This window comes from Sciurus vulgaris (genome assembly GCF_902686455.1).
Source record: "Sciurus vulgaris genome assembly, chromosome: 17".
Classification (NCBI taxonomy): Eukaryota; Metazoa; Chordata; class Mammalia; order Rodentia; family Sciuridae; genus Sciurus; species Sciurus vulgaris.
In genome coordinates, this window is record NC_136478.1 from 51,386,893 (window position 1) to 51,414,129 (window position 27,237).

At 41.6% G+C, this 27,237-nt stretch overlaps 1 protein-coding gene across 2 annotated transcripts in view; it reads right to left on the bottom strand.

Moving 5' to 3' along the window:
- Positions 1 to 22,358: 22,358 nt before the first annotated feature.
- LOC306648339 (cytochrome P450 2A3-like) overlaps positions 22,359 to 27,237 on the bottom strand; it is an 81,128-nt gene continuing 76,249 nt past the window's right edge. For both annotated transcript variants that reach the window (XM_079118398.1, XM_079118397.1), the window contains exons 4-9: positions 27,044 to 27,204; positions 25,746 to 25,922; positions 24,485 to 24,626; positions 23,841 to 24,028; positions 23,127 to 23,268; positions 22,359 to 22,588 (exon numbers count right to left, since the gene is read on the bottom strand). In XM_079118398.1, coding sequence (XP_078974524.1) covers positions 22,407 to 22,588; positions 23,127 to 23,268; positions 23,841 to 24,028; positions 24,485 to 24,626; positions 25,746 to 25,922; positions 27,044 to 27,204 — 992 coding nt within the window. In that variant the 3' untranslated portion in view covers positions 22,359 to 22,406. The remainder of the gene's footprint in view (positions 22,589 to 23,126; positions 23,269 to 23,840; positions 24,029 to 24,484; positions 24,627 to 25,745; positions 25,923 to 27,043; positions 27,205 to 27,237) is intronic.

Consider the following 27,237-nt stretch of genomic DNA (forward strand, 5'->3'; position numbering starts at 1 on the left):
CTGGAGGTGGCAGCTTTAGGTGGGGACAATCCCATCCTGAGAAGCCTTCTGGAGACTGGAAGCTCATTGTCAGGTACACCTCATGCATCAGGCTACTGAAGACTGGGAGGTTTGAATACTATATGACTGCTACAGGGTAGATTTTTTTTCTCCTTTTTGAAAAAATTTAAGTTTTTATTTCTTTATTTTTCTCACTCTATTTTCCTTTTGTTTACCTGTCTCCTCAGAGTCTCTTTCTCCCTTTTCTCATGCTAACAACCAACTTCTTTTGATTCTGCTTTTACTCTTCCTATGATCTAGTACTTTTATATACTCTTTTCTTATCCCATTAATTGTTACATCCTATGCCCCTCCCCATTCTCTTTGTCCACCATTAGAAACTGTAGACCTTATTATGCAATACTGTAGATAATAATTGAACTCATTCTCTCTGTTTACTATGACAATATTGTTAACAACTTCATAGAGGCTATTTGGTTTAGGGCCGCATATTTTCTGTACTAGGCACTGCTGATATTGATCCCCCCTTTAAATAAGAGGTTTTAGAGACCTGCAGGTCACTATAAGCCTATAGGGGGGAAACTGAAATACCTCAGATTTGTACTGCTAGAGAAGATATGTGAACAACATGAAAAAAACAAGGGAAGAAAGTGTTCCAAATAAACCTAGATTCTATATTTATAGAATCCGATGACAGCATGGTAGAAGAAATGTCAGAAAAGGAGTTCAGAACATACTTAATTAAAATGATTCACAAAGCAAAGGATGAGATAAGAGAGCAAATGCAGGCAATGAATGATCACTCCAATAAACAGTTGAAAGAGCAACTGCAGGAAGCAAAAGATCATTTCAACAAAGAGATAGAGATTCTGAAAAAACAAACAAACCCCAAACAGAAATCCTTGAAGAGAAGGAAACAATAAGCCAAATAAAAAACTCAATGGAAAGCATCACCAAAAGACTAGACCACTTGGAAGACAGAACCTCAGACAATGAAGACAAAATATTTAATCTTGAAAATAAAGTTGCCCAAACAGAGAAGATGGTAAGAAATCATGAACAGAATCTCCAAGAACTATGGGACATCATGAAAAGACCAAATTTAAGAATTATTGGGATTGAGGAAGGCACAGAGATACAAACCAAAGGAATGAACAACCTATTCAATGAAATAATATCAGAAAATTTCCCAAACCTGAAGAATGAAATGGAAAATCAAATACAAGAGGCTTACAGAACACCAAATGCACAGAATCACAACAGATCCACACCAAGGCACATTATAATGAAAATGCCTAACATTCAAAATAAAGATAGGATTTTGAAGGCCACGAGAGAAAAGCATCAGATTATATATAGGGGGAGACAAATACGGATAGCAGCCGACTTCTCAACCCAGACTCTAAAAGCTAGAAGGGCCTGGAACAACATATTTCAAGCTCTGAAAGAACATGGTTGCCAACCAAGAATCCTACACCCAGCAAAACTAACCTTCAGATTTGAAGATGAAATAAAATCCTTCCATGATAAACAAAAGTTAAAAGAATTTACAAATAGCCTGCGCTACAGAATGTTCTCAACAAAATATTCCATGAGGAGGAAATGAAAACCAACAACATAGGTCAGCAAAGGGAGGAACTACCTTAGAGAAAAATCACTCAAAGGCGAAACCAAGCCAACTTAAAAACCAAAACTAAGCCCAAATGACTGGGAATACAAATCATATCTCAATAATAACCCTGAACATTAATGGACTAAACTCATCAATCAAAAGACATAGATTGGCAGAATGGATTAAAAAGAAAGACCCAACAATATGCTGCCTGCAAAAGACTCATCTCATAGATAAGGACATCCACAGACTAAAGGTGAAAGGATGGGAAAAAAACCTATCATGGGGTAGGAGGGGTTAGCATTAGGGCTAGGGTTAGGTTCAGGGTTAGGGATAAGGAGGGTGGTAAGAATGGAGGAAGGAAAGACTGTATAGAGGGAAAAGAGGGGTGGGAGGGGTGGGGGGAAGGGAAAAGTAACAATGAATCAAACAACATTGCCCTATGTAAATTTATGATTTTTAATAAAAAAAATGGAAAAAAAAACCTACCATGCATATGGACTCAGTAAAAAAGTGGGGGTTTCCATCCTTATATCAGATAAAGTGGAATTCAAGCCAAAGTTAGTCAGAAGGGATAAAGAAGGGCATTTCATACTGCTTAAGGGAACCATAAATCAGGAAGACATAATGATCAGAAATATTTATGCCCCAAACAAGGGCACATCCATGCATGTCAAACAAATCCTTCTCAATTCTGGGAATCAAATAGAGAACAAAACAATAATTCTGGGTGACTTTAACACACTGCTGTCAGAATGCATGAGAAATGTTTTCCCTTCCAGAGTCCTATCAATAGAGTGTGTTAGCTAACTTTGGATTTTTGCTAATGGAGAGAGAGAAAATGGTCTATCATCTGCAATTTTAATTTACATTTCTCTTTTTTAATGAGTGAAGTTAAATATCTTGTTGTTTATTAAGAGCAAATTTTATTTTCTTTTTCTATGTTTCAAAAGGGTTAGGATTTTGTCAATTTACATGTTAGGAAGGACAGCTCTTTGCCATATGAGCTATAAATATCTCCCTTAGTTGTCTTTTTAAAAAAGTTTGTTTATGATGCTTCTTTCCATTAAAAAATTGATTTTTATGTAACAAAAAGTACCAATGAAATAATTTATGATGTGGGGATTTTGAGTCATAAAAGGTTAGATAGTTCTTGCTAACTCCAGATTTGTAAAGAAAAAATTTTCAAATTTTCTTCTTATTGTTTAATAATTGTGTTATTTAAAAACTATCTTTGGTATATATTGAATTTATCATGGTACATGAGATAAGGCAGGGATATTGCTTTACTTCTCCCTGTAACATTTATTGACTACTTCTTCTTAGTGATTTGAGATCATGTCCTCTTGATACATTCAATTTCTATATGTATCAGAGTGTACTTACATCTGGGCATTCTGTTTTGCTAATAGACCAGTGTGATATTCTTAAATTATTTAGGCTTTTAAAAGTGCTTTAATGTTATTCTTCTTTATGGTTGAATAGTATTCCCTTGTGTATATATAACAGAGTTTCTTTATCCATTCATCTGTTGAAGGGCATCTAGGTTGGTTCCACAATCTAGCTATTGTGAACTGAGCTGCTATAAACATTGATGTGGCTGTGTTACTGTAGTTTGCTGATTTTAGGTCCTTTGGGTATAAACTGAGGAGTGGGATAACTGGGTCAAAAGGTGGGTCCATTCCAAGTTTTCTTAGGATTCTCCACACTGCTTTCCAGAGTGACTGCACCAATTTGCAACTCCACCAGCATTTGCAAATAAATGGATGGAATTGGAGAATATCACGCTAAGTGAAATAAGCCAAGCCCAAAAAACCAAAGGCTGAACATTTTCCCTGATAAGTGGACGATGATATATAATGGGGGTGGGGGGTGGGGAATGAGAGAATATTGGGGGAACTTTAGAATATGTAGAAGAAAATGAGAGGGAGGGGGGTATGAAAAATGGTGGAATGAGACAGATAGCATTGCCCTATGTACATGTATAATTACATGAATGGTGTGAATCTGCATTGTGTACAACCATAGAAATGAAATTATGTACCCCATTTGTGTACAATGAATCAAAATGCAGAGTGTAAAAAATTAAAAGCTAAATAAAAATAATTTAAAATATGCCTTAATGTTTTTAGTGTTGGTCCCACTTATATGTTTATTTTTTTCACTAAATTTAGCATCAGGTGATATAGCTTAAAAACTGTTAAGTTTTCATTGAGATTTTGTTAAATTTACAAATTAATTTACACAATAATATGGTTCTTCTATTTGTGGAAAGGCTATTTTATGCCTTCAGTGGTATTTTAATTTTTTAAATAGGTCTCACATTTTTATTGACAAACATATTAATATATTTTTGTTACTGTTTCATGTAAAATCTTTTCTTTCATTAAAACTTCCAAAAAATTTTTTGAATATATGTAAACTACTGATTTTTTGTATGTTGATTTTGTACTTGGTAATCTAATTGAGCTATCTTACTGTTTGTAGTAGCTGTCAATAAAATATCTTGAATCAAAAAAAAAAAGAATTTACACATGACTTAGGAGCCTGAGGCAGGGGGATTGCAAGTTTAAGGCCTCAGCAACTTAGTGAGACCTTGAGTAACTTAGCAAGACCTTGTCTCAGACAAAACAAAACAAAAAACCCCAAAAACAACAACAAAAAAGGCTTGGAGATGTTGCTCAGTAGTTGAGAACTCCCAGATTAAATCTCCAGTACAAAAAAAAAAAAAATCTATACGTAAAATCACACCCCCCAATACATCACATAAACTTGCAGGTAAAACAGTTGAAATCTGCATAAACTGTGGATTGAATCAATACCAATTTTCTGCCTTTTGATATTGTACCATAGTTACTCAATATATTATTGAAAGGCATAGAATATATCACCCCAAAATATGCCACTTTGGCATAAGGTTTATTTGTAGGTAAAGGCATTTAATAATAGCTGATACATGAGGGTGACCTGATCTTTTTTTTCTTTCCTGAATACAGGCAATGAATCTCCAATGTGAACTGTGTCCTCTATAAACCAGGAGGAGAGAGATGCTTATTGCCACAAATGGGAGTTAAGGACAAGAAAAATGTTCAGATGAATCTTTTGTCTTTCTAGTGGTTGCTCCAGGATTAACTCTTAGCCCAAGCCTCTTTCTTGTATTTCTACAAATAGCTACACTTTTTCCAACTCAGTATGTAGCTATTTGGCTCTCACAGTTTCTTTTTCTATGGGGACTCCCCTGTGCAGAGATTTGTGGGCATTTCTCCTGTATGTCTGGTTTTTTCCTGAGGCCCAGCTGGACATCCTGAGAGAGGAGAGGTAAAGTTTTTGCTTTTCCTACAGTAACACTGGGAGTCACTGGATAGAGGAAACATAAGAATTCTAGTTTTTGCAACTTTTTTTTGGTGAATCTATGATTACTGCAAAATAAAAAGGAGAGAGAAAATACGTGGTGTTGATGACATAAAACTGAATTCATTCTCTTCATTATAATTTTAAACATTTTCATTGATTTAAACATTTTTCATTGATTCCAATGATATATAAAATCTTCCGCCTTGTGGTGTCTTTGGATTTTCTTTGTTGTTCTTTTTATAGCTCTGTTGTTTAAACATAGGCACTCATTGCTATAAATTTCTCAGTCTTGCCATGGCTGTTTCCCATTAGTACCAGTACATTGTGTTTCCATTTTCGTTTGATTCTAGGAACTTTTAAATCCCCCCCCACCCCGAATTGTTCAACCACCCACTGATCATTCAAAACAGTATTGTTCAATCCCCATGTGCTCTATAATTTTCCTAGTTTCTCTTGGTGTTAAATTCTATTTTCCTTCTGTTATGGTCTGATAAAGATGCAAGAAAATATTTAGATTTTTAAAATTTGGTTAAAATTTTAACAATTCTCTTGTTACCTATTTTTAAGAAAGTGATCTGTTTTGAAGAATGTGCCATGTGCTGATGAAAAGAGTGTGTGTTCCACGGCCATTGGATGGAATATTTTGTAGATGTCTGTGACGTCCATTTGCTCTACGGTGTGATTTAACTCTGATGTTTGTTGATTTTTGTTGGGATGATGTTTCTATTGGTGAGAGGTTGGGTACTGAAGTCACCCATCATTATTGTCTTGGGGACTGTGTCTCCTTATTTGTTCTAGAACATTGAGTGCTTTGATATTTGGTGCATATATATTTACAATTGACATGTCCTCTTGATGGACTGTTCCTTTTGTCAATATGAAATGACCTTCTGTCTCTCTTCTGACCGATTTTGGCTTAAAGTCTGTTTTGTCAGGCATGAGTATAGAGATTCTACTTGCTTTCAGGTTCCATTTTTTTTTTTTTTGAACATCATTTTCTGTCTTTTCACTCCCAGTCTATGTATATCTTTGCTGGTGAGATGAGTTTCTTGCAGGCAGCATATTATTGGTCTTTTTTCTTGTGATTCTGGGCATTGAACCCAAGTGTGCTCTCCCACTAAGCCACACCCCTGGCCTTTTTCATTGTATTTTCGTGAGTCTCTTTAAGTTACCACGGATCTCGCTGGATTGCTAACACTGAACTCACACTTGTGATCCTCCTGCCTCAGGCTCGCAGGTGATGGGGTTGTGATTATCTTGCTTCCTCTTCTGGATGTAGAAATCCTTTAAGTATCTTCTGTAATGTTGTCTTAGTTGTCTTGAATTCCTTTAGTTTATGTTTATCTTGGAAGGTCTTCATTTCTCCTTCAGTTCTGAAGGATAGTTGGGGGATATAGTACCCTACATTGGCTATTATTCTCCTTTTCTTCTATTTCTTTTATTTTGAGTTGCAAGACTGGTCTCAAACTTATGAGTCTTCTGCCTCAGTGTTCCTTGCTGCTGGGATTACAGGTGTGTGACACTGTGCCCTGCAGCAGTTATTTCCTTTCAGGACTAGATATACATCATTCCATGTCCTCCTGGCCTTTAGAATTACTGCTGATACATCTGCTGTTATTCTGATGAGTTTCTCTGTATATGTGACTTAGCACTTCTTTCTTGCAGTTTTTAATATTCTTTCTTCTGTAATTTTGGCAGTTCAGTTACAATATGTTGTGGAGAAGTTCTTTTATGGTTATGTTTAATAGGGTTCTGAATACCTTCTGTATGTGAATATCTTTTTCAAGGTTTGGGAAAATTTCTGCTATTATATCACTTAGTAGGTTTTCTGTGCTTTTAGTCTATAACCGTTTTCCCTCATCTATTTCAATCATATGTAGTTTGGTTTTTTAATGGTGTCCCATAGATCTTGTATGTTTTATTCATTCTTTCTTATGTGTAAATGTGATAATTCATCAATATTGTGTTAAGCCTTGATCATCTTTCTTCTGCTTGATCTAGTCTATTAGTGAGAATTTGAACTAAATTTATTTTAATCTGGTTTAGTGTGCATTTCTTTCCAATATTTCTGTTTGGTTCTTTTTCAGAATCTCTATCTCTTTATTGAGTTTCTCTTTCAAATTCTACATTGTCCTCCTTAATTAATTCAGGTACTTACTTGTATTACTTTTGAAATTATTTTTTCTGGAATTTCATACATTTCTATGTCTTTGGAATTAGTTACTGGAGAGTTATGAACTTTTGGAGGAGTTGTGTTACCTTGTGTTTTTCATATCTTTGTGTTTCTGTGTTGAGATGTGTGCACCTGTTATGTGAGGGCTTTCTTAGTAGGTGGCCTTCTCTTGGTGATGTGTCCTGGGGGATGGTTTGCTGTACAGTGCTGAGTTTAATTCAGAGTGGAGCTTCACAGTGTAGTTTCACTGTGGCTTCTTTGGCTGTGTCAGAGCCTGATGAACCTTTTCTTTCTATAGGTCTCACAAGAGTGGAGTCCCTCTGGTACTTTAGGCAGGTGTGCTGTAGACAACACAGCACATTGGACACACCCTCTGCGGTTAGTCCTCCATTCTTGTCAGCAATGTGTGGACTGGAGGGGTATAGGTGTGACCTCTGCTGAGGTCCCTCGTAGGTGTGGTTTCCATAACAGTTGTGTTATTTCATTCTGCTCTTGTTATGGTGGTGAATGTCCAAAGGATGACTTCAGGCCCCTCTTGCCATGATGATTTGGGACTGAGTCATCAGCTGGGGGCTTTGGTGTCTCCTATTTTTAAGGGGAAGTATCTGCCAAGATTTAATTCAGACTGGATTATGACTGGGCTGGGAGTGTAGCTCAGCAGTGAAGCACCCACGCAGTGTGCTCGGTGTCCTAGACTTGATCCTCAGCATCACTCAGAAAGAAGAAAAACAACAAGAACATAGAAGCAAGCCAGGTACAGAACCACAGGAAAAACCAAGCAGCAACCGCCAGCACCACAGTACCAAGAACAACATAAAAGAAAGACAATTAAAAGTTTAAAATTAATAAAAATAAAATTAATTAAAAATAATGGGAGAGTACTAGTAAGAAAGATGAAACAGAGGGAAATAAGAAGAAAAATTTTGAACAAAGAAGTATGAAAAGAAGAATTCCAATTAAAGCATAAAATAAGAGTAAGATAAAATATCAGCAAGGAGATAATAATTAGAAAAAACATAACAGTAGAATAGAGAAAGGGGGAAAAACAGTAAAAAAAAAAAATTTCCTCCTAGGAGAGGTCCTTGGATTGAAGAAGATTCTTTCCAGGTCTTTGGGTGTTGGAATCCGTCAAGGGTAGGAGGGGGACAGCACATTGCAGCTGAAGCCTGTCCGGTTTCTTTTCAGCTCACAACAAACAAGTTGGGGTGACAGGCAGGCTGTGCCCCGTTTCCTGCCAGGCAGGTGCACCCGGCTGTATTCCCTCCCGAAGCTCTTTGTGCATCCAGGCGCAGGCAGATGTGGGAGCCAGGGCGAGCCCTCTTCCTGAGCTGAGCTTTGATGTTATGTGGACTGTGCCAGGTGGGCGTACATTCTGTCGTCTCTGTGCCCAGGGGCATGGCAAACGACCTAGCCGTGGTATATCCCGACGTGCTTCCGAGAGTCGGGGGAGCAATCACACCTGCAAGTTCCTCAGGGGGCGGTGATTTCCAAGAGGCTTGCCTGCCTCAGTCTTGGCGTTTGCAGACTCTGCAGACCCACTGCCACCGGTCTCGCTCTTCTTCGCGGGGGGCTAGCACACCACCCGCAGGGCCCTTCACTTCCCTCCTGTGGCATCCCGTGCTGCCCTGCTGTCGCTTGTACCTCTCACTGGGTTTGTGTCACTCGTCCATGCTCCCACAGTCACAATACCCTCTCCCGCCAAGTCAGGGTGGTGGGGTGGCCACCGAGACCCTGAAGCGTGATTTTATATATATATTTTTAAGGTTTTCTCAACCCTAGAGGAGTTCAGTCACTTACAATGGCTCCTGGTTCTAGCGCTGAGAGTCTGCTGAGTGAGCTAACAAACTTCTTTCCTAAACCTAGCTTACCACGTGGGAGGAGTCTCTGTACTGGATCCCTGTCCTGAATTTAAAGCTTGTAAGAACTGTGGACCCCCCTGTCGTCAGGGCTGCTGGTCTGTGTTATTATCAGCATTGCTAGCATCCTTCCTCTCTCCTTATGCTTCCAGCCTTGAGTTCCAAACCCTGCAATGGGAGGCAGGTGTTGAAGCTGAGAACAGCTTTGTCCTTTTTTCTGATTTACCTTTCTGGTTCTCTGTGCTGCTCGGATTTCCCATCACTTCTCTGTTGATTCCCAGAGTTCTTCCTCTCTCTCCTCAGTATATAATTTCTCTTTTGTTCCCTCCCGCTTCCCTCTCAGAGTTGCTGGATGTATACTTCTGTTCCATTCCTCTCATCCTCCAGAATTTCTCTTTTGTTCTTTTTCAAAACCTTGGTGGAATTCTTATTTATCTTCTACCTTGCCTCCTTTAATTCCTTCAGCTATATATTTTGAATTCTCTTGGAATCATTAAAAAAATCATGCTTTTGAATTCTTTGTCTGGCATTTCATCTACTTCAATATCTTTGGCATCTGTCACTAGAGCATCGTGAACTTTAAGGAATGTCAGAGGGGGGCGATCCAAGATGGCAGACTAGAGAGTGACTGCATCTCCAGTTGCTCCAGAACCCAGGATTCAAGAAGGGGAGGCATTGAGAGACTCAGACTAAAATAGAACCACGGGTGAGTCTCCCGCACCCGGTGAAGCTCGGCCTGCGCCCAGGCCCGGATTCCGGTGGCTTATTAGAGTAGGGCAGGGCAGCTAGAGTCTTCTCCAGGCAGCCCTGGGCACTCCAGCAGTGGGCTTCTCCCACACGGCCAGCTTCTTGGAGCAGGCCCCCCAGTGAGTGCCTTTCCACACAGAGCCAGCTCCAAGCCCTGGAACCAGTAGTGGGCTAGGGGCAGCTTTCTTCGGAAGCACTGCATTATCAAGTTACTCCAAGACTTCAGGCTACTGAAGGCTGGATGGTGATACACTGGAAATCTACAGGGACACTATAAGCAAATAGAGGAAATCTGCAATATCACAGAGTCCCACTGACATCTGACCAATATGAGAAAACAAGGGAAGAAAATGTCCCAAACAAACCTAGATACTATATCAATAAAACTCAATGACTGCACAGCAGAAGATATGTCAGAAAGGGAGTTCAGAATGTACATAATTAAAACAATCAGGGAAGCAAACGAGGAGATGAAAGAGCAAATGCAGGCATTGAAGGAAAAGATGAAAGAGCAAATACAGGCATTAAATGATCACACCAATGAACAGTTAAAAGAGCAAATACAGGAAGCAAGAGATCATTTCAATAAAGAGTTAGAGATACTGAAAAAAACCAAACAGAAATCCTTGAAATGAAGGAAACAATAAACCAAGTTAAAAACTCCATAGAAAGCATAACCAATAGGATAGAACACCTGGAAGACAGAACCTCAGATATTGAAGACAAAATATTTAATCTTGAAAACAAAGTAGACCAAACAGAAAAGATGGTAAGAAATCATGAGCAGAATCTACAAGAATTATGGGATATCATGAAGAGGCCAAATAGAAGAATTATTGGGATTGAGGAAGGCTTAGAGAAACAAACCAAAGGAATGAACAATCTATTCAATGAAATAATATCAGAAAATTTCCCAAATCTGAATTATGAAATGGAAAACCAAGTACAAGAGGCTTATAGGACTCCAAATATACAAAATTACAACAGACCTACACCAAGGCACATTATTATGAAAATACATAACATACAAAATAAAGACAGAATTTTAAAGGCTGCGGGAGAAAAGAATCAAATTACATTCAGGGGGAAACCAATAAGAATATCAGCAGATTTTTCAAACCAGACCCTAAAAGCTAGAAGGGCCTGGAACAACATTTACCAAGCCCTGAAAGAAAACGGATGCCAACCAAGAATCTTATACCCAGCAAAACTTACTTTCAGATTTGATGATGAAATAAGATCCTTCCATGATAAACAAAAGCTAAAGGAATTTACAAAAAGAAAGCCAACATTACAGAACATTCTCAGCAAACTATTCCATGAGGAAGAGATGAAAAACAACGATGTGCCCCAGCCTGCAGGACATCAACGGGTACCTGGAGGGGGGTGCTGGGATTGAAAGAGACAAGAGACACGAGAAATGGAGACAAGAAAAAAGCCTGATCAAGTCTCGTTTATTAGAAGAATTAACACAGTTAATATAAAGTACAGAAACCAATCAGAGCGCGTGAAGGCAAGACTAGTCTTGCGCCAGAACTCCAATAAGGAAGTGTCATTGTCCAATCATGAAGCACCACGCAATCTAGTGTGATGCACCTGGTATAGTCTGACAGGTGTGTAAACAGGTAATGGCATGCCCCACCAGCATCCGGCAGGCGCCATCTTAACTCAGCATGAGGCACGGCAGGGGGCATGACCATGAGTCAAAGCGCCTGACCTTGAGGCAAGGCAGGGCGCGTGACCTGCCGGCTCCGGACAACGATGCAAATCAGCAATGGGAGGAACTAGCCTAAAGGAATAGCCAAATAAAGGAGAAACCAAATCATGTCAAAAAACAAAAATGAATCCAATGACTAGGAATACAAATCATATCTCAATAATAACCCTGAATGTTAATGGCCTGAACTCATCAATCAAAAGACATAGACTGGCAGATTGGATTAAAAAGAAAAATCCAACAATATGCTGCCTGCAAGAGACTCATCTCATAGAAAGAGATACCCATAGACTAAAGGTGAAAGGATGGGAAAAAACATACCATGCACACGGACACAGCAAAAAAGCTGGAGTATCCATCCTCATTTCAGATAATGTGGACTTCAAGCCAAAACTAGTCAGAAGGCATAAAGAAGGACATTACATACTGCTTAAGGGAAGCATAAATCAGCAAGACATAACAATCATAAATATCTGTGCCCCGAACATTGTCTCATCCATGTACGTCAAACAAATCCTTCTCAATTCCAGAAATCAAATAGACCACAACACAATAATATTAGGCGATTTTAACACCTCTCTCACCACTGGATAGATCGTCCAAACAAAAATTGAATAAAGAAACCATAGATCTCAATAACACAATCAACAATTTAGACTTAACTGACTTATATAGAATATACCATCCAACAAAGAACGAATACACTTTCTTCTCAGCAGCACATGGATCCTTCTCTAAAATAGACCATGTTTTATGCAACAAAGCTACTGTTAGCAAACACAAGAAGATAGAGATACTACCTTGTACTCTATCAGATCATAATAGATTGAAATTAGAAATAAATGACAGAATAAAAAACAGAAACTTCTCAATACTTGGAGATTAAATAATACGCTATTATATGATGAATGGATAACAGAAGACATCAGGAGGGAAATTAAAAAATTCTTAGAAGTAAACAAGAACAAAGACACATCATATCAAAACCTCTGGGACACTATGAAAGCAGTACTTAGAGGAAGATTTATTTCATGGGGCACATTCAACAAAAGAAGTAGAAATCAACAAATAAACGACCTAACACTACAGCTCAAAGCCCTAGAAAAAGAAGAGCAGACCAACACCAAAAGTAGTAGAAGACAGGAAATAGTTAAAATCAGAGCCAAAATCAACAAAATGGAAACAAAAGAAACAATCAGAAAAATTAACAAAATAAACAGTTGGTTCTTTGAAAAAATAAATAAAATTGATAAACCCTTAGCCACACTAACAAAGAGAAAGAGGGAGAAAACTCAAATTACTAACATTCAGAATGAACAAGGAAATATCACAACAGACACGAGTGAAATGCAAAACATAATTAGAAGCTATTTTGAAAATCTATACTCCAACAAAACAGAAAACCTCGAAGACACCAACAAGTTTCTAGAGACATATGAATTACCTAAACTGAACGAGGAGAACACACACAACTTAAATAAATCAATTTCAAGCAATGAAATAGAAGAAGTCATCAAAAGCCTACCAACAAAGAAAAGTCCAGGACCAGATGGATTCTCAGCTGAGTTCTACAAAACCTTTAAAGAAGAGCTCATTCCAATACTTCTCAAAGTATTCCATAAAATAAAAGAGGAGGGACCCTCCCAAACTCATTCTATGAAGCCAATATCACCCTGATACCTAAACCAGACAGAGACACATCGAGGAAAGAAAATTTCAGACCAATATCCTTAATGAACATCAACGCAAAAATTCTCAACAAAATTTTAGCAAATTGCATACAAAAATATATTAAAAAGATAGTGCACCCCAAATCAAGTGGGTTTTATCCCAGGGATGCAAGTTTGGTTCAACATCTGGAAATCAATAAATGTCATTCACCATATTAACAGACTAAAAGTTAAGAATCACATGATTATTTCAATAGATGCAGAAAAAGCATTTGATAAAATACAGCACCCCTTCATGCTCACAACACTATAGAAAATCGGGGTAGTGGGAACATTCCTTAACATTGTAAAGGCCATCTACGCTAAGCTCATGGCCAATATCATTCTAAATGGTGAAAAACTGAAATCATTCCCCCTAAAAACTGGAACAAGACAGGGATGCCCTCTTTCACCACTTCTATTCAATATCATTCTTGAGACTCTAGCCAGAGCAATTAGACAAATCAAAGAAATTAAAGGGATATGAATTGGAAAAGAGGAACTCAAACTATCCCTGTTCACTGATGACATGATTATATATTTAGAGGAACCTGGAAATTCCACCAGAAAACTCTTAGAACTCATAAGTGAATTCAGTAAAGTAGCAGGTTACAAGATCAATGCCCATAAATCCAATGCATTTTTATACATAAGTGATGAATCTTTGGAAAGAACAATCAGGAAATCTACCCCATTCACAATAGCATCGGAAAAAATAAAATACTTGGGAATCAATCTCACAAAAGAGGTGAAAGACCTCTACAATGAGAACTGCAGAATACTAAAGAAAGAAATTAAAGAACACCTTAGAAGATGTAAAGATCTCCCATGTTCTTGGATAGGCAGAATTAATATTGTCAAAATGGCCATACTACCAAAAGTGCTATACAGATTCAATGCAATTCCAATTAAAATCCCAATGATGTACCTCACAGGAATAGAGCAAGCAATTATGAAATTCATCTGAAAGAATAAGAAACCCAGAATAGCTGAAGCAATCCTCAGTAGAAAGAGCGAAGCAGGGGGTATCACAAATCCAGATCTTCAACTCTATTACAAAGCAATAGTACCCAAAACGGCATGGTATTGGTACCAAAATAGACAGGTAGATCAATGGTACAGAATAGAGGACATGGACACAAACCCAAATAAATACAATTTTCTCATACTAGACAAAGGTGCCAAAAATATGCAATGGAGAAAAGATAGCCTCTTCAACAAATGGTGCTGGGAAAACTAGAAAACCATATGCAACAGAATGAATTAAACCCCTATCTCTCACCCTGCACAAAACTCAACTCACAATGGATCAAGAACCTCGGAATCAGACCAGAGACCCTGCATCTTATAGAAGAAAAAGTAGGTCCAAACCTTCAAGTTGTTGGCTTAGGATCAGACTTCCTTAACCAGACTCCCATAGCCCAAGAAATAAAAGCAAGAATCAACCACTGGGATAGATTCAAACTAAAAAGCTTTCTCTCAGCAAAGGAAACTATCAGTAATGTGAAGAGAGAGCCTACAGAGTGGGAGAATATCTTTGCTACTCATACTTCAGATAGAGCGCTAATTTCCAGAATCTATAAAGAACTCAAAAAACTCTACACCAAGAATACAAATAGTCCAGTCAACAAATGGGCTAAGGAAATGAACAGACACTTCACAGAAGAAGATGTACAAGCAATCAACAGATATATGAAAAAATGTTCAACATCTCTAGTAATAAGAGAAATGCAAATCAAAACTACCCTAAGATTTCATCTCACCCCAATTAGAATGGTGATTATCAAGAACACAAGCAACAACAGGTGTTGGCGAGGATGTGGGGAAAAAGGTACACTCATACATTGCTGGTGGGGTTGCAAATTAGTGCAGCCACTCTGGAAAGCAGTATGGAGATTCCTCAGAAAGCTTGGAATGGAACCACCATTTGACCCAGCTATCCCACTCCTTGGCCTCTACCCAGAGGACTTAAAATCAGCATACTACAGAGATACAGCCACATCAATGTTCATAGCTGCTCAATTCACTATAGCCAGATTGTGGAACCAACCTAGATGCCCTTCAGTTGATGAATGGATAAAGAAACTGTGGCATATATATACAATGGAATATTACTCTGCCATGAAGAATGGTAAAATTATGGCATTTGCAGGCAAATGGATGAAATTGGAGGATATCATGCTAAGTGAGATAAGCCAATCTCAAAACACTAAAGGACGAATGATCTCGCTGATAAGTGGATGAGGACAAACAATGGGGGGTAGGAGGGGTTAGCATTAGGGTTAGGGTTAGGTTTAGGTTTAGGGATAAGGAGGGTGGTAAGAATGGAGGAAGGAAGGACTGTATAGAGGGAAAAGAGGGGTGGGAGGGGTGAGGGGGGAAGGGAAAAATAGACCAGAATGAATCAAACAGTATTGCCCTATGTAAATTCATGATTTTTAATAAAAAAAAAGAAATGTCAGAGTGCCTTTTACATATTTCTTGTGCTTCTACATGGTGATTTACACATCCATAGGGATGGAAATCTCTTCCACTTTTATGTGAGGGACTTCTTAGTAAACATTTTCTTCTTGATGATGTGTCCTGGGATATTAGTTTGTTGTATAATGTTGTTTAATTCAATTGGACTTCGTAGGGTAGTTTCCCTGAGGCACCCTGGTTGTGATTAGTGGGTTTGGACACACTGCATACCATGCTGGAGCCTGTCGTTCTCACAAGAGTGGAATCCCTCCAGTAGTTTAGGCAGGTGTGTTGTGTACAGCAAAGCATGTAGTGCGCACACACTGTGACCCCTTCTGTGCTGGAATGGGAGCCCGTGTCAGGTGTTGGGCATTTCTTCAGGTTCTGTTGATATTTGCTGTGTTACTTGAAAGCAGTGGTGATCCAGTGTGGTGATGGATCTGGAGCTTTTCTCCTGTGTTCAGACACCAGGGCAGCTCCATTTTCTCGGAGGGAGGTGCAGGGCCTGGGTCACAGCTCTGCTGCATGGCACTTATAACTCCAATCTTGTCAGCAATGTGCTTGTGATGGAGTGTGGGCGTGTCACATGCTTAGGACACTTTTAGGGACAGTGTCCCTAACAGTTGGGTTATTTTTCTCTGTTATTGCTATGGGGATCAGTGTCCAGAAATATGACTTCAGAACCCCCAAAGCCATGCCCCCTTGGATACAGGTCATCAGTTAGGAACTTATCTCTCCTACATTTCTTTTGGTACTGGGAATTTACCCAGAGGTGCTTTGCCATGTAGCCACATCCCCAGGTTTATTTTTTATTTCAAGATAGGGTTTTGCTAAGTTGCTTAGGGCCTCACTAAGTTGTTGAGGATGGCCTCAACTGGGTGATCCTCCTGCCTCAGACTCCTAAGTTACTGGAATTATAGGTAGGCACCACTGCACCTGGTGTCTCCTTATTCTTTAAATTGAAGTATAAGTAAAAATTCCCTTCCTGCTGACACCTCAGCAGGTGGCAAATGAGTGGCAAGAGTAGATGCTTGAAATTGATGCCAATCCAAAGCTTCTGTATCTTCCTGGGCTATGTATCTCATGGGCAGAGCAAAGGCTGAGGGTTATTCTCCTTCCATTTCTTTATTTTATGGTGCTCACCAGGCGTGAGGAGGGAGTTTTTCCTGGCTGGAGCTAGTTGGAATACCTTTCAGCTGTTTTGCATGCTGGAATGAGCTAGGGTGGAATGCAGAGCTCCTCAGGTAAAGGTTCTCTCTGGAGCTTGTAGGATTGCACAATCTGAAAACTGGATAGATAACGACTCTGCAGCTTGTCGATGAGAAGCACAGAATGCAGAACTCCCCCCGATTCTCTTTGGAGATTCTCATGCTTGACACTCAGATGGCAGCTGTAACACCAGCTTTGTGTGTTCTGGATGCTACAGAGGGTAGAGAGAGGCTACAGAGTGGTGTTGGAGGGGCAAAGGTGGGATCTGCACAATCCACTACGCCTGAATCTGGTGTTCCCAGTCTTGGTTCCCATGTGAAATCACCCATGACTGTTCATACCCCTGGGCTTTGACAGTTTGCTCACCAAATCACCAATTTTTTTTAGGGAAGTGCCTTCTGTTCTCCATATCAGTCCGTTTCCTCATGATATAAAATTCTTAGTGGGTCTGTGGCAGGGTCTTTCTCATAGGCCAGACTGACTCTTGAGGCAGCTGCCAAAGAGTGATATTGCTGCATGGTCTTGGAGTTAGGAAAATGCAGAAGTCTTTGAGTCCCAGAGTAGTAAGCTCAAACAATAGGACTCTTACCAAGATGACTCTCTGGGAACCACCATATGACCCAGCTATACCACTCTTCAGTTTTTATTTATTTATTTAAAAAAAATTTTAGTTGTTAATGGACCTTTATTTTATTTATTTATATGCAGTGCTGAGAATCGAACCCAGTGCCTCACGCACGCTAGACAAAGTGCTCCACCACTGAGCTCACAACCCCAGCCCTCTTCAGTTTTTAAATGAAAGCATTAAAGTGATACATGCCTCCCCATGTTTGTAGCAGGTCCATTCACAATAGCCAAATTATGGAACCAGCTGAAGTGTTTGTCAACAAAGAATAAAGAAAATGTGATGTGTTTACACAATGGCATTTTATTCAACCATAAAGAAGAATGAAATTATGTCGTTTGCAGGAAAACGGATGGGTTGGAGAACATCACGTTAAGTGAAACAAGACAGACTTAGAAGGTCTGTTTTCTCTCAGATGTTAGGAAGAAAAAAAAGTGGTGGTGGTGTGTTGGGGTCTTAAGCCCCCTTGCTCTGCTCGGCCAGCGGCAAGGGAAGGGGACACTCCCCAACAAGGTCAGACCGGGATGGGTAAGGCCGACTGACCGCCCGCTCCCAGCCCTCTATGCAGAGGACAATCAGACGCGTCAGGGAGACCTGTCACAGCAGGAACTCGTTTATTGAGGAAATCACACAGCTTTTATGTAGGGTGGGGGCTAGGCGGGAACCAATCAGCTTAAAGGTCAGCAAGGCATGGGGTGTTCACGCAGGCGAGAGTCCCATAAGACTATATGGCAAGCACGAGCTGATCACGTTCGCGGAACTGTTGTTAACCAATCCCTGATGGTGGTTCATCGTCATTAACTATTGAAACTGCCTTTGAGGCCTTGATCTTGCTCGCTGGCCAGGAAGTAAGGAGTCAGCCTGAGTTGGTTAACGTCTCATTAGTCCCAACAGTGGTGTTGAGGGGAAGGGACCACATGAAAACAGAAGGAAAACCAAGAGGGTAGGAGAAAGGAATCAGAGAAAGGGAAGAGGGGAAGGTAAGGGAAGTTCATGAGGAATGAAAATGATCAACTTGTTATGTGCGTGTAGACAAAGGCCAAACGAGACCCACTCTTCTGTATAATTAGTATATACCAATGATAATAAAAAAGATGGCTCCCTGTTACAGCACCGTGAGAATTTACTGGAGAGTTCAGAGAACTTCTCCAGAGCCGGTTCACCTTGCAGGTCTCAGGCCTACCAACTGTTTAGACTGTATTTCTCTGGATGCCAGATCCTGTGCTTCTGGGGCTCACTGGTATTCTCCCCGCGTTGGCTCTCACCCTGCCGAGGAGGGTGCTCCCCCTCACCGCACCACGCTGCCGTGCGACCAGGCTGGGGCACTCTGTTTCACCCTCTATCCCACAATCCAGAGTGACAGGGTTTCTCCAAGTCTCTGCCAGTTCACGACTGAATTCCAGCATTCTCCTCTGGTCTCCCACTTCAATAAATAGCTACACTCCTCTTTTTGTCTCATGGAGAAGCAGTTGAAAGCCAGGTGCCTCTAATTCACACCTTGAATCTCATCTTAACCTTTGTTTTGTCCATTTTTGTCTGCTTGAAATTGTGTGCTTTGACTCCTTATGGCTGAGTTTTAGGAGTTCTTGTGTGTCTCTGACATAAGTCCTACATTGGAAATGTACTTGCAAATATTTTCTTACAGCCTGTAGTTCTATTTTCATTCCCTGGACAGTGTCCTTCACAGAGCATAAGTTTTAAGTGTTAATTACACTAAACTTAAACTTATTGATTGTTTTTTTTTTTTTCATGTATGTACTTTCCACCAAACTTAAAGTCACCTGGATTTCCTAGAAATTTTATGGTTATATAAAATTTTATAGTTCATTTTGCAGTTAGATCTATGAAACATTTAGAGGCAGTTTCCTGAAATTTGCAAGGTCTACATCTAAATTCATTTTTTTCACATGTTCAGTTGTTCCTGCATCCTTTCTTGAAATGACTATCATTTTCTCATGGATTCAGAAGAGTCCTGGAAGTTGTCACAAGTGACACGTTATGAGTTTGATTCAGGGATGATGTGACACTGAATTCCTATCCTTCTATCACTTTTTCCCAGGAAACTCTCTCCTTAAAATGGTCCCTTCCCCAGATTTCCACCACAGGGAATCTCACCATCGAATTCATCTTTGAAAGTTCAAGAGGCAAACTAGAATCCCACTGTCCTGCATCCACATCTGTCCTTTGTCATGTTGTAGCTGTGTGACTTTGGGCAGATTTCTTAAACATTTTTAGTCTGTGGGCTCATTTTTAATGTGGGTTCATGAAAAATTCACCTTGTGGGCTGGTTTATAGGTGGAATGTGTTCATGCATAAGCCGTGTTATGGGTTAAAATTTGTTCCCTTAAAAAACACATGTTCAAGTCCAGGCCCCAGGATACAGAGCCCCACCCCCATCTCACATTCTTAGTTTTGCAGCCATTGAGATTTTAGAACTGTCCAGTGCTATATTCAACCTTCTCTTCACTCCTGTGAGGAAGAATGTAGATGAGAAGTAAGGTCAGAGAAAAACTCAAGAAGACCCAAGAAGTTGTCAGCAAACCCTGAACCAGAATCCAGGGTACCTGTTTCTACCTCAGTCCCAGCACAGTTTGGGGGTTGGCCCTTCCAGAACTCCAGAGCTGAGAGTGTCCTGTTTGAACACCATGAAGCAGGTGCTGGTGGCTAGAATGTGACCTCTCTCAGTCCCCTGGTAATGACCTGATGACTCCTGATTTCTTTTTTCAGGTGTAAATTTGAGGATTCTGGGAATTGTTACTTGTTCCTTTCTTCCTCACAATTCAAAAACTTACCAGCCACTCTCTCTTCCCTTGGAGGTGTGTCTCATTGGCAGGCACTAGCAAGCTCCATTCTGCCTGCCTCTCTTGAGTCTTTCTCAGATCACTCAGCATGAAGGACTGAAGTTTGCTACTACAGATGTGCTTGGAATATGTTTCCCAAAGATGTGTGCAGGATGGGTGCTGATAAAAATTGTGAGCATCAAGCGTTTCAAGCGTCAGTGATCTAAAGATTCTGAACAGAAGTTTCTGGGAAGCTGAGATTCCAAAATTCTGAATTTTAGACTCAGAAGTTTTAGGATGCAACAGTTTAGTTACTACACAGTTCTAAGACTGCCTGAGTGGAAGTTTTTTAGAAACCTCGTGAGGGGACATGCATGTGGATGAAATTGTTTGACTCCGGATGATATGTATAATCAGAAAAATGAGAGATTACACTCCTTTTATGCATGATCTATGAAGATGTGTAAATGCATTCTACTGTCATGTACCCTAAATTAGAACAAATAAAAAAAGGAAGTGATAATACAGAATGTGACTCTATGGGTTCATCCTCATCCCCACTTCAGGAAACAGGAAACGGTCCATTCATTGTACCCAAGTTGAAAGACATAGATAACAGAAATTGAGAAACCTGAGTTTCATAGCCTTTTATGAAACTTGTAGGAGTCCCTTCACTTGATCTCAATCATGGTCCTTGAAATAGGGTGCTTACTGTTTCTGTGTGGGTGTCAGTTGCAGATGTATGTAGCATTTAGTTTAAGAAACAGAATTCTCAGACTGATGTATACAACTGTTCAGATTGTACGATGCTGAAGAATCTCACTCTTTTCCTGTTTTTTTCAAGTGTATTTTAATCATACACAATAGTGGGGGTCATTGTGACATATTTGTAGGTGTACATAATATGTTCCATTTCATTCCCCAGTACTTCTTTTTCCCTCCCCTTAACTCCTTCCTCTATTCTTTTTTCTTTTTATTGGTTCATTAAAAATATACATAACAGTAGAATTCACTGTTACATATTTGTACATGTACACAATATAATCATATAATTTGTTTAATTTAGTTCCCCCGTACCTCTCCTTTCCATCCCTTCCCACCCTTGCCTGGTCCCCTTCTCTTTTCATGAGATCCCGCCCCCTGCCCCCTTTTTCTGTCTAGCTTCCACTTATGAGAGGAGACATACAACCTGGAGCATCTCACTTCTAAGGGGAGTGGCACCCACTCATTTGAAAGCAGGCTGGAGATTCTGAAACTCTTAGCTGAGTCTTGCAGTGGGTCCCAATCAGAAGAGACTCACCTTCAGAAACTCACAGGAGAACACACTCACGCTTACCCTGAGAAGGGCATGCAGTCACACACTTTCATTCAGTCCGTACATGAACACACATATACTCACGGCTATGATCCAGGGTTCTCTCAGCCTTCTCTGAAAGTGTTTCTCTCCCCCACACCAATAATGAAGAGCTTTATTTCCATTCTCTAAACCATCTGAGTCAGACACGATGGCCTTACCTGGTGGAGGGCAAGGACTTTGTTGCCCAGGGGTTCCTTGTGTGCACAGTAAGCAAGTGTGGGCAAGTGTGTGGTGAAGCCAGATTACCTGCCTGCCAGGGCTCCGAAAACCCCTGGAAAGGGCTGTTCTGCTTGTGTGAGAATGTACAATATTCTTGCTTTGGTTTTACTGGGGGGAGAGGTGACTTTTAGAGTCTGCCAAAGGCTTTCTGGCGTAGATCTATGTTCAAGTATTTTCTGGACACGTATGTGTATGAGACCTCAGGTAGCGGCTAACTTCCTAAGCCTCAACTCTGTACCTGTAAAAATGGGAACGAGCAGAGTTCCCCCTGCATGGTTTTGTGAACATTCATGGGGAGAGGATGGGATGCTTTAAGCACAGAGCTGACAGAATTCTTGCTCAGTGCATCATAGTTGTTACTATTATTGGTGTTGTTCACAGCACATCCTGTCTTTTAAGGATGTGGCTTGAGCAAGGTGAATAATCGGTTCTCTTCCTTCTCCTCCTATCCAGCTGACCGCTTTTTCCCAACGCCTTCTGACCCGTTCCCTGAGCCCCGCCCCCACTGGCCACGCCCCTCGCCCCTCCCACTGTCCCACCTCTGGCCCCTCCCCTTCCCGCCCCCTCATGTCCTGGCACAGCACAGACTCAGCGGGGCTGGAAGCCTATGGTGTATTTTGTTAGGATCCTGGTAAAGCCCAAAGATTTCGAGGACGTAATTATGTCCTGGGGCGCCAGCGGGGACGTGAAACAGAAGTTCTGCAAGATGGTGGTGAGGAAGAGAAAGAGCTCCATTCTAGCCAGGCCTTCTCCCAAGCAGTACCGCTTTCCTGAAGAGGAGAGGAGGGAGGGGCGGAGGTGAAACCAGTTCTGACTGCAGTCTTGCCCCGGTACCAGTCCCTGCTGAATTCCTCCAGGGAGTAGGGGTTGCAATACTGTCACCTGAGAGACCTTCAGGAAAGGCTCTAATCCTTTCTGAACCTCAGTTTCCCTAGTACGTGAGGTGAAGTGATCCATGCCAGATTGATGCTGTGGGAAGTTTAAGTGCCCCTTACCCAAGATAATTCTCAAATATGGCTGCTATGCTGTCATTTTTTCTTTCCAAGAGTCTGAAGATTTTGTGGTGTGTTCTTGGAAAGTCCTCTGACTCACTGAGTCTTTGTTTTCCCATCTCACAAAGGGACTAGGTGATCCCTTCCCTCTGGTCTTGGTGCAGATGCTTGATGTTGGGGAGTTCTGGGGAGTACAACTGACTAGAGGGTAGTTTCAAAGAGGGTCTTCCCAGCTGGAGGAAGACACTAGGCTGCACAGAGAGAGGAGCTGGGATGAGGGGGGCCCACGTGGGTGTGAGCCATCCTGGTCTCTTACCCAAGGAAAAGGGCACATCAGCATCAATCTTCTTCAACTGCCCCTTGTCATCCAGGAAGTGCTGGGGGTTGAAGTCGTCAGGTGTGGAGAAGAACCTGGGGTCACTCAGCAGGGAGCCCAGCATAGGGAACACGTCAGTGTCCTTGGCAGGGGGAGGAAGGGGGATTTTATAAGGGGGTTCAGGGATGAGTGTGCTGCGGGCACAGAAGCCTTAGCAGGGGAATTAGAGTGAGAGGTGACGGGAAGTGGGAGGTGAGGGAGTTGGGGTTCTGTGAGGGAGGAGCTTTGGGGTCACGGGGTTGATATCTCTGAGTCACTAAGTTCAGGGAAGGTGGGCTCTGTGTCTCCTGGTTCAGGAAGTCTGGGGGACTTAGTGGTTAATATCCATGAGATGGGTCTATGTGAGAGATACTCAGTCTGTGTCCTAGAGAGGGTGGTTGGGGCATTTGTAGCCTTTCTCTCAAGGCAGGAGGTTGGGGGTACTGGGAGGTTCATGTGCCCTGAGACAAAAGATTGGCGGACTGTAGTGAATCTCTGGAGGCATTAAGTCTGTGGGAGTTGTGGGAAGCCAGAGACACTGGGTGGGAAGGCCGAAGGTAGGTGGCTGAGGAATTCTTTGTGATTGGGACAGAGAATGGAAAGCTTTCAATAGAGAGGGAGTTCTGGGTCCCCAGGAAGGGGTTGTAAGTCCCACTAGGCTGGGCAGAACAGCACCTTTGGGAGGAGGAAGTCTCGAAATATGGTGTCCTTGGTGACCTTGTGAGCCACACCCATGGGAGCAAAATTTGCATATCTTTGGATCTCATGGATCACAGCCTCTGTGTAGGGCATCTTGGTGCGATCCTCGAACCTGGGCTGTCGGTTCCTGCCAATCACCTGGTCAATCTCCTGATGGATCTTGGCTGGGAGAGAAGAGGGGATATATGTTCAGATATTCAAGGGCTTCAGAGCAGAATGATAGTCTGGATGCATGGCACATATCTATGTGTGACATGCATGTGGACCATTGAAAATGGATGTTGGCCATATGAAAGTTTTGGCCAGTGACCTGTTAACCTGTTCATTCTCAAATCATAGGGGAAGCAAAGGAAGGAAACCTAGGGGGTGGACCCTGGAGGTTGGAATTTGTCACTAGTGTGCTCAGCAGAGGAGCCATTTATCCATCAGTTCAGACACTTTCAATATTTTCAGAGGAAGTGAAACTCTGTTCATTTCTGTCAGCTTAACATCCCCCTGTCTCTCCATAGCAGGACCAGTTTGAGGTTCCTTGGACCTGGGAGAAATGGGGTCATTGTGTTAAGCTTAGAGGTGTTCAGAAGGTAGGTGGGTCCCCACTTCCCTGGGTCTTCCAACTTTACCCTCAACATCTGGGTACTTCAGGAGTTGCAGGAAGCCAAAGCGTAAGGTTGCACTGACAGTCTCAGATCCGGCAAAGAAGAGGCCCAGTGTGGTCATGATCAGGTTCTTCATGTAGAACTCCGTGTTGGGGTTATTCTTTTCCTGCAGGGTGAGAGGGCTTCGTGCTGAGTCCGTTAACCATGCCCTTGGGACTGGCTGGTTTTTATCCTTGGACCTGCCTCTCTTAGGTCCAGACCCGAGCTGGGAAGAGGGAACCTAGATCTGCAGTTTCTGCAGTTTCCAGGCCTCTTCCCAGGCTTCTGGTTCTGCCTGACATGCCCTTTTTGTGCTTTTTGCCTGCCTGACGATCTGTCTGTTTTCAGCCTGGCTTTCACTTTTCTAAATGGTAGAAATAATTTAGAAAGAGGGATAGAGAGACCATGAGAAGGATGGGCAGGGATATCAAGATGAAGTGTGTCAGGGAGAGTTAGAGGCATATTTTCTAAGGCGGACACAGAATTTTAAGCAGTATCATCCTACGTCTTTCCCAGACATGTTGAAGTTTCTTTGGAGGACTCCCCTCCCTTGACTCTTTGAATTTCAGACTGCATAAAGGCCCATCTCCTTTCAGTATAGATTGGAGGCTGACATCAAAATGGGAGTGGGAGTCCTCCAATGTCACACAGTAAAACCAGGTCACCTGTTCACACAGGTGTACCTGATGACTGGGGTAGGAACATTTAGAGAGTCTGGTGGTTTGGCTACTCTAGCTTTACAGTCAGAGAGACATGGATTGAGCTAGGGATCACAGACAAGCCACCTGTGCTCTCATTTACAAACTTGGGGTCATAATAGAACCTTGTTTAAGAAAGCATATTGGGGGGGGGTGCTGGGGTTGCAGCTCAGTGGTAGAGCACTTGCCTAGCATGTGTGAGGTACTGGGTTTGATTCTCAGCACCACATATAAATAAATAAACTAAAAGTCCATCAACATAAAAAAATTAAACAAAAGAAAGCATATGGGTGCTAAATATTTGGACAATGTCAAACTCGTAAGTGGTTCCAGGCATATGGCAGTGTTGTAGAGCTTGCTGCTCTTTTTTTTCCCCCCTGTTTTGGCTTCAGTAAAGTTTTAGTAGATAGAACAGTGATGATTAGTTGTGATCTGAATTTTGAGGATTATTATGATGGGGGATAATGTGAATGGGCTGCTGTTCTCTCCCTCTCCCCAGTCCAATTGCCCTCTGTTTCGAACCTCCCCACCCTGGCTTCTGGCTGCACCTCCTGCATGCGGATGAGAAAGGAGTCGATGAAGTCCCTTGGGGCACTGGGATCCAGGGTGCGCTGGTTCTGCTCCACCTTCTTGGCTATGAAGTCCTCAAGTCCCTGCATGTCCTTAAAGACCTGTTGCTGTGGTCCTGGCAGGTACTTCATCACTGAGGAGAACATCTCATAGAGCTAGCAGGTATGGAAAGAGAAAGCAAAGACAAGACAGCTGTCCATGGGCAGCACCCAATGGGAGTGGGACCTGTCTTAGAGCATGAAGATAGTGGGCTCAAGACACCTGTCCATGTGCTTATGTGTTTAGGTGGGACTGAATGGAAACATGTACATAACTTTATGTGTTGGTTAAACGTGAGGGACACTGTCTAAGAATTTAGGTGAGATGGATGTGGGCTTCCATGCAGGTTTCAGACATTCAGGTAAAGATGGTTTGTGACGCACACGTAGATGTTGAGATAGTCAAGCGATTTGGGAATGGAGGAATTCAAAATGTTGAGTTGTTCAGGTGGAGTATAATGGGACACTGCCTGGGTAGGTGGACTAAGTGGTGGTCAGTTTCTAGATATTTATCAGATTTCACATGGGGGTTACATAATGGTGTTCAGGTATTAATGTGGGTCTATAGTTCAGGTGTAGAGTGGGAGGGATATCTGTTCATGTGGTTAGATGCACTGGGGGACTTCATAGGGGGTACCTCAGTAGGGTGTGTGAATAGGCTGATTTTCAGAACACTTAGTAGGTGTTTTGGGAACAACCCTGATGATATTTTTGTGTTACTCTTGATTGGGGTACCAGGTTGTTGTTAATGTATTTAAGTGGCTTGTGTAGGGCACACAGATCTAGATATTCCAGTAGGCTGGTTTGGGGCAGGTGTACAGAGGTCAAATGATTTTGGTGTCCTGTATTTTGCAGCACCAGGTGTTCAAGTATTTGGGAGGTGGCTGAGGTTGTCACTTCTACAGGTGTGAAGACATTTAGAAGAAATAGAGATTATCTGCTAGATATTTAGGTATTTTGGGATGGGAACACCGGCCCAGGTGAGAACTGAGTGGAAGCATTTCTCTTGCCTGCAGATGGTGTTGTGGAGGTATCTGTTGAGATATTCAGGAGACCTTGGAGACTGGGTATTGGATGTGTCCTGGGCTCTTGTGCCATTGTTCAGTTGCCCAGGAGTGTGGGCTTGAGTGCGGGACCTTGTGTGGAGGAATATGGGAGTTTAGGGAACTTGTTGCCAGGTGCGGGTGCATTTGGGAGATTGTGGTAGGGGCTTGGAGGGCAAAACTGGAATAGGTCACCTGCCCTGTAGGAGAAGCCGCAAATTTGTTGATTCGTCCCATCATCTGCAGCAGTGACAGTAACTCTTTGTCCTCATAGTCAAAGCGATCTCCAAAGACAATGGAACTAATGACATTGGCAACTGTTTTGCTCAAGTAGAAGGTGATATCAATGAAGGCACCTGTGAGGTGGGGCAGGGTAGGGGAGAAAGTGG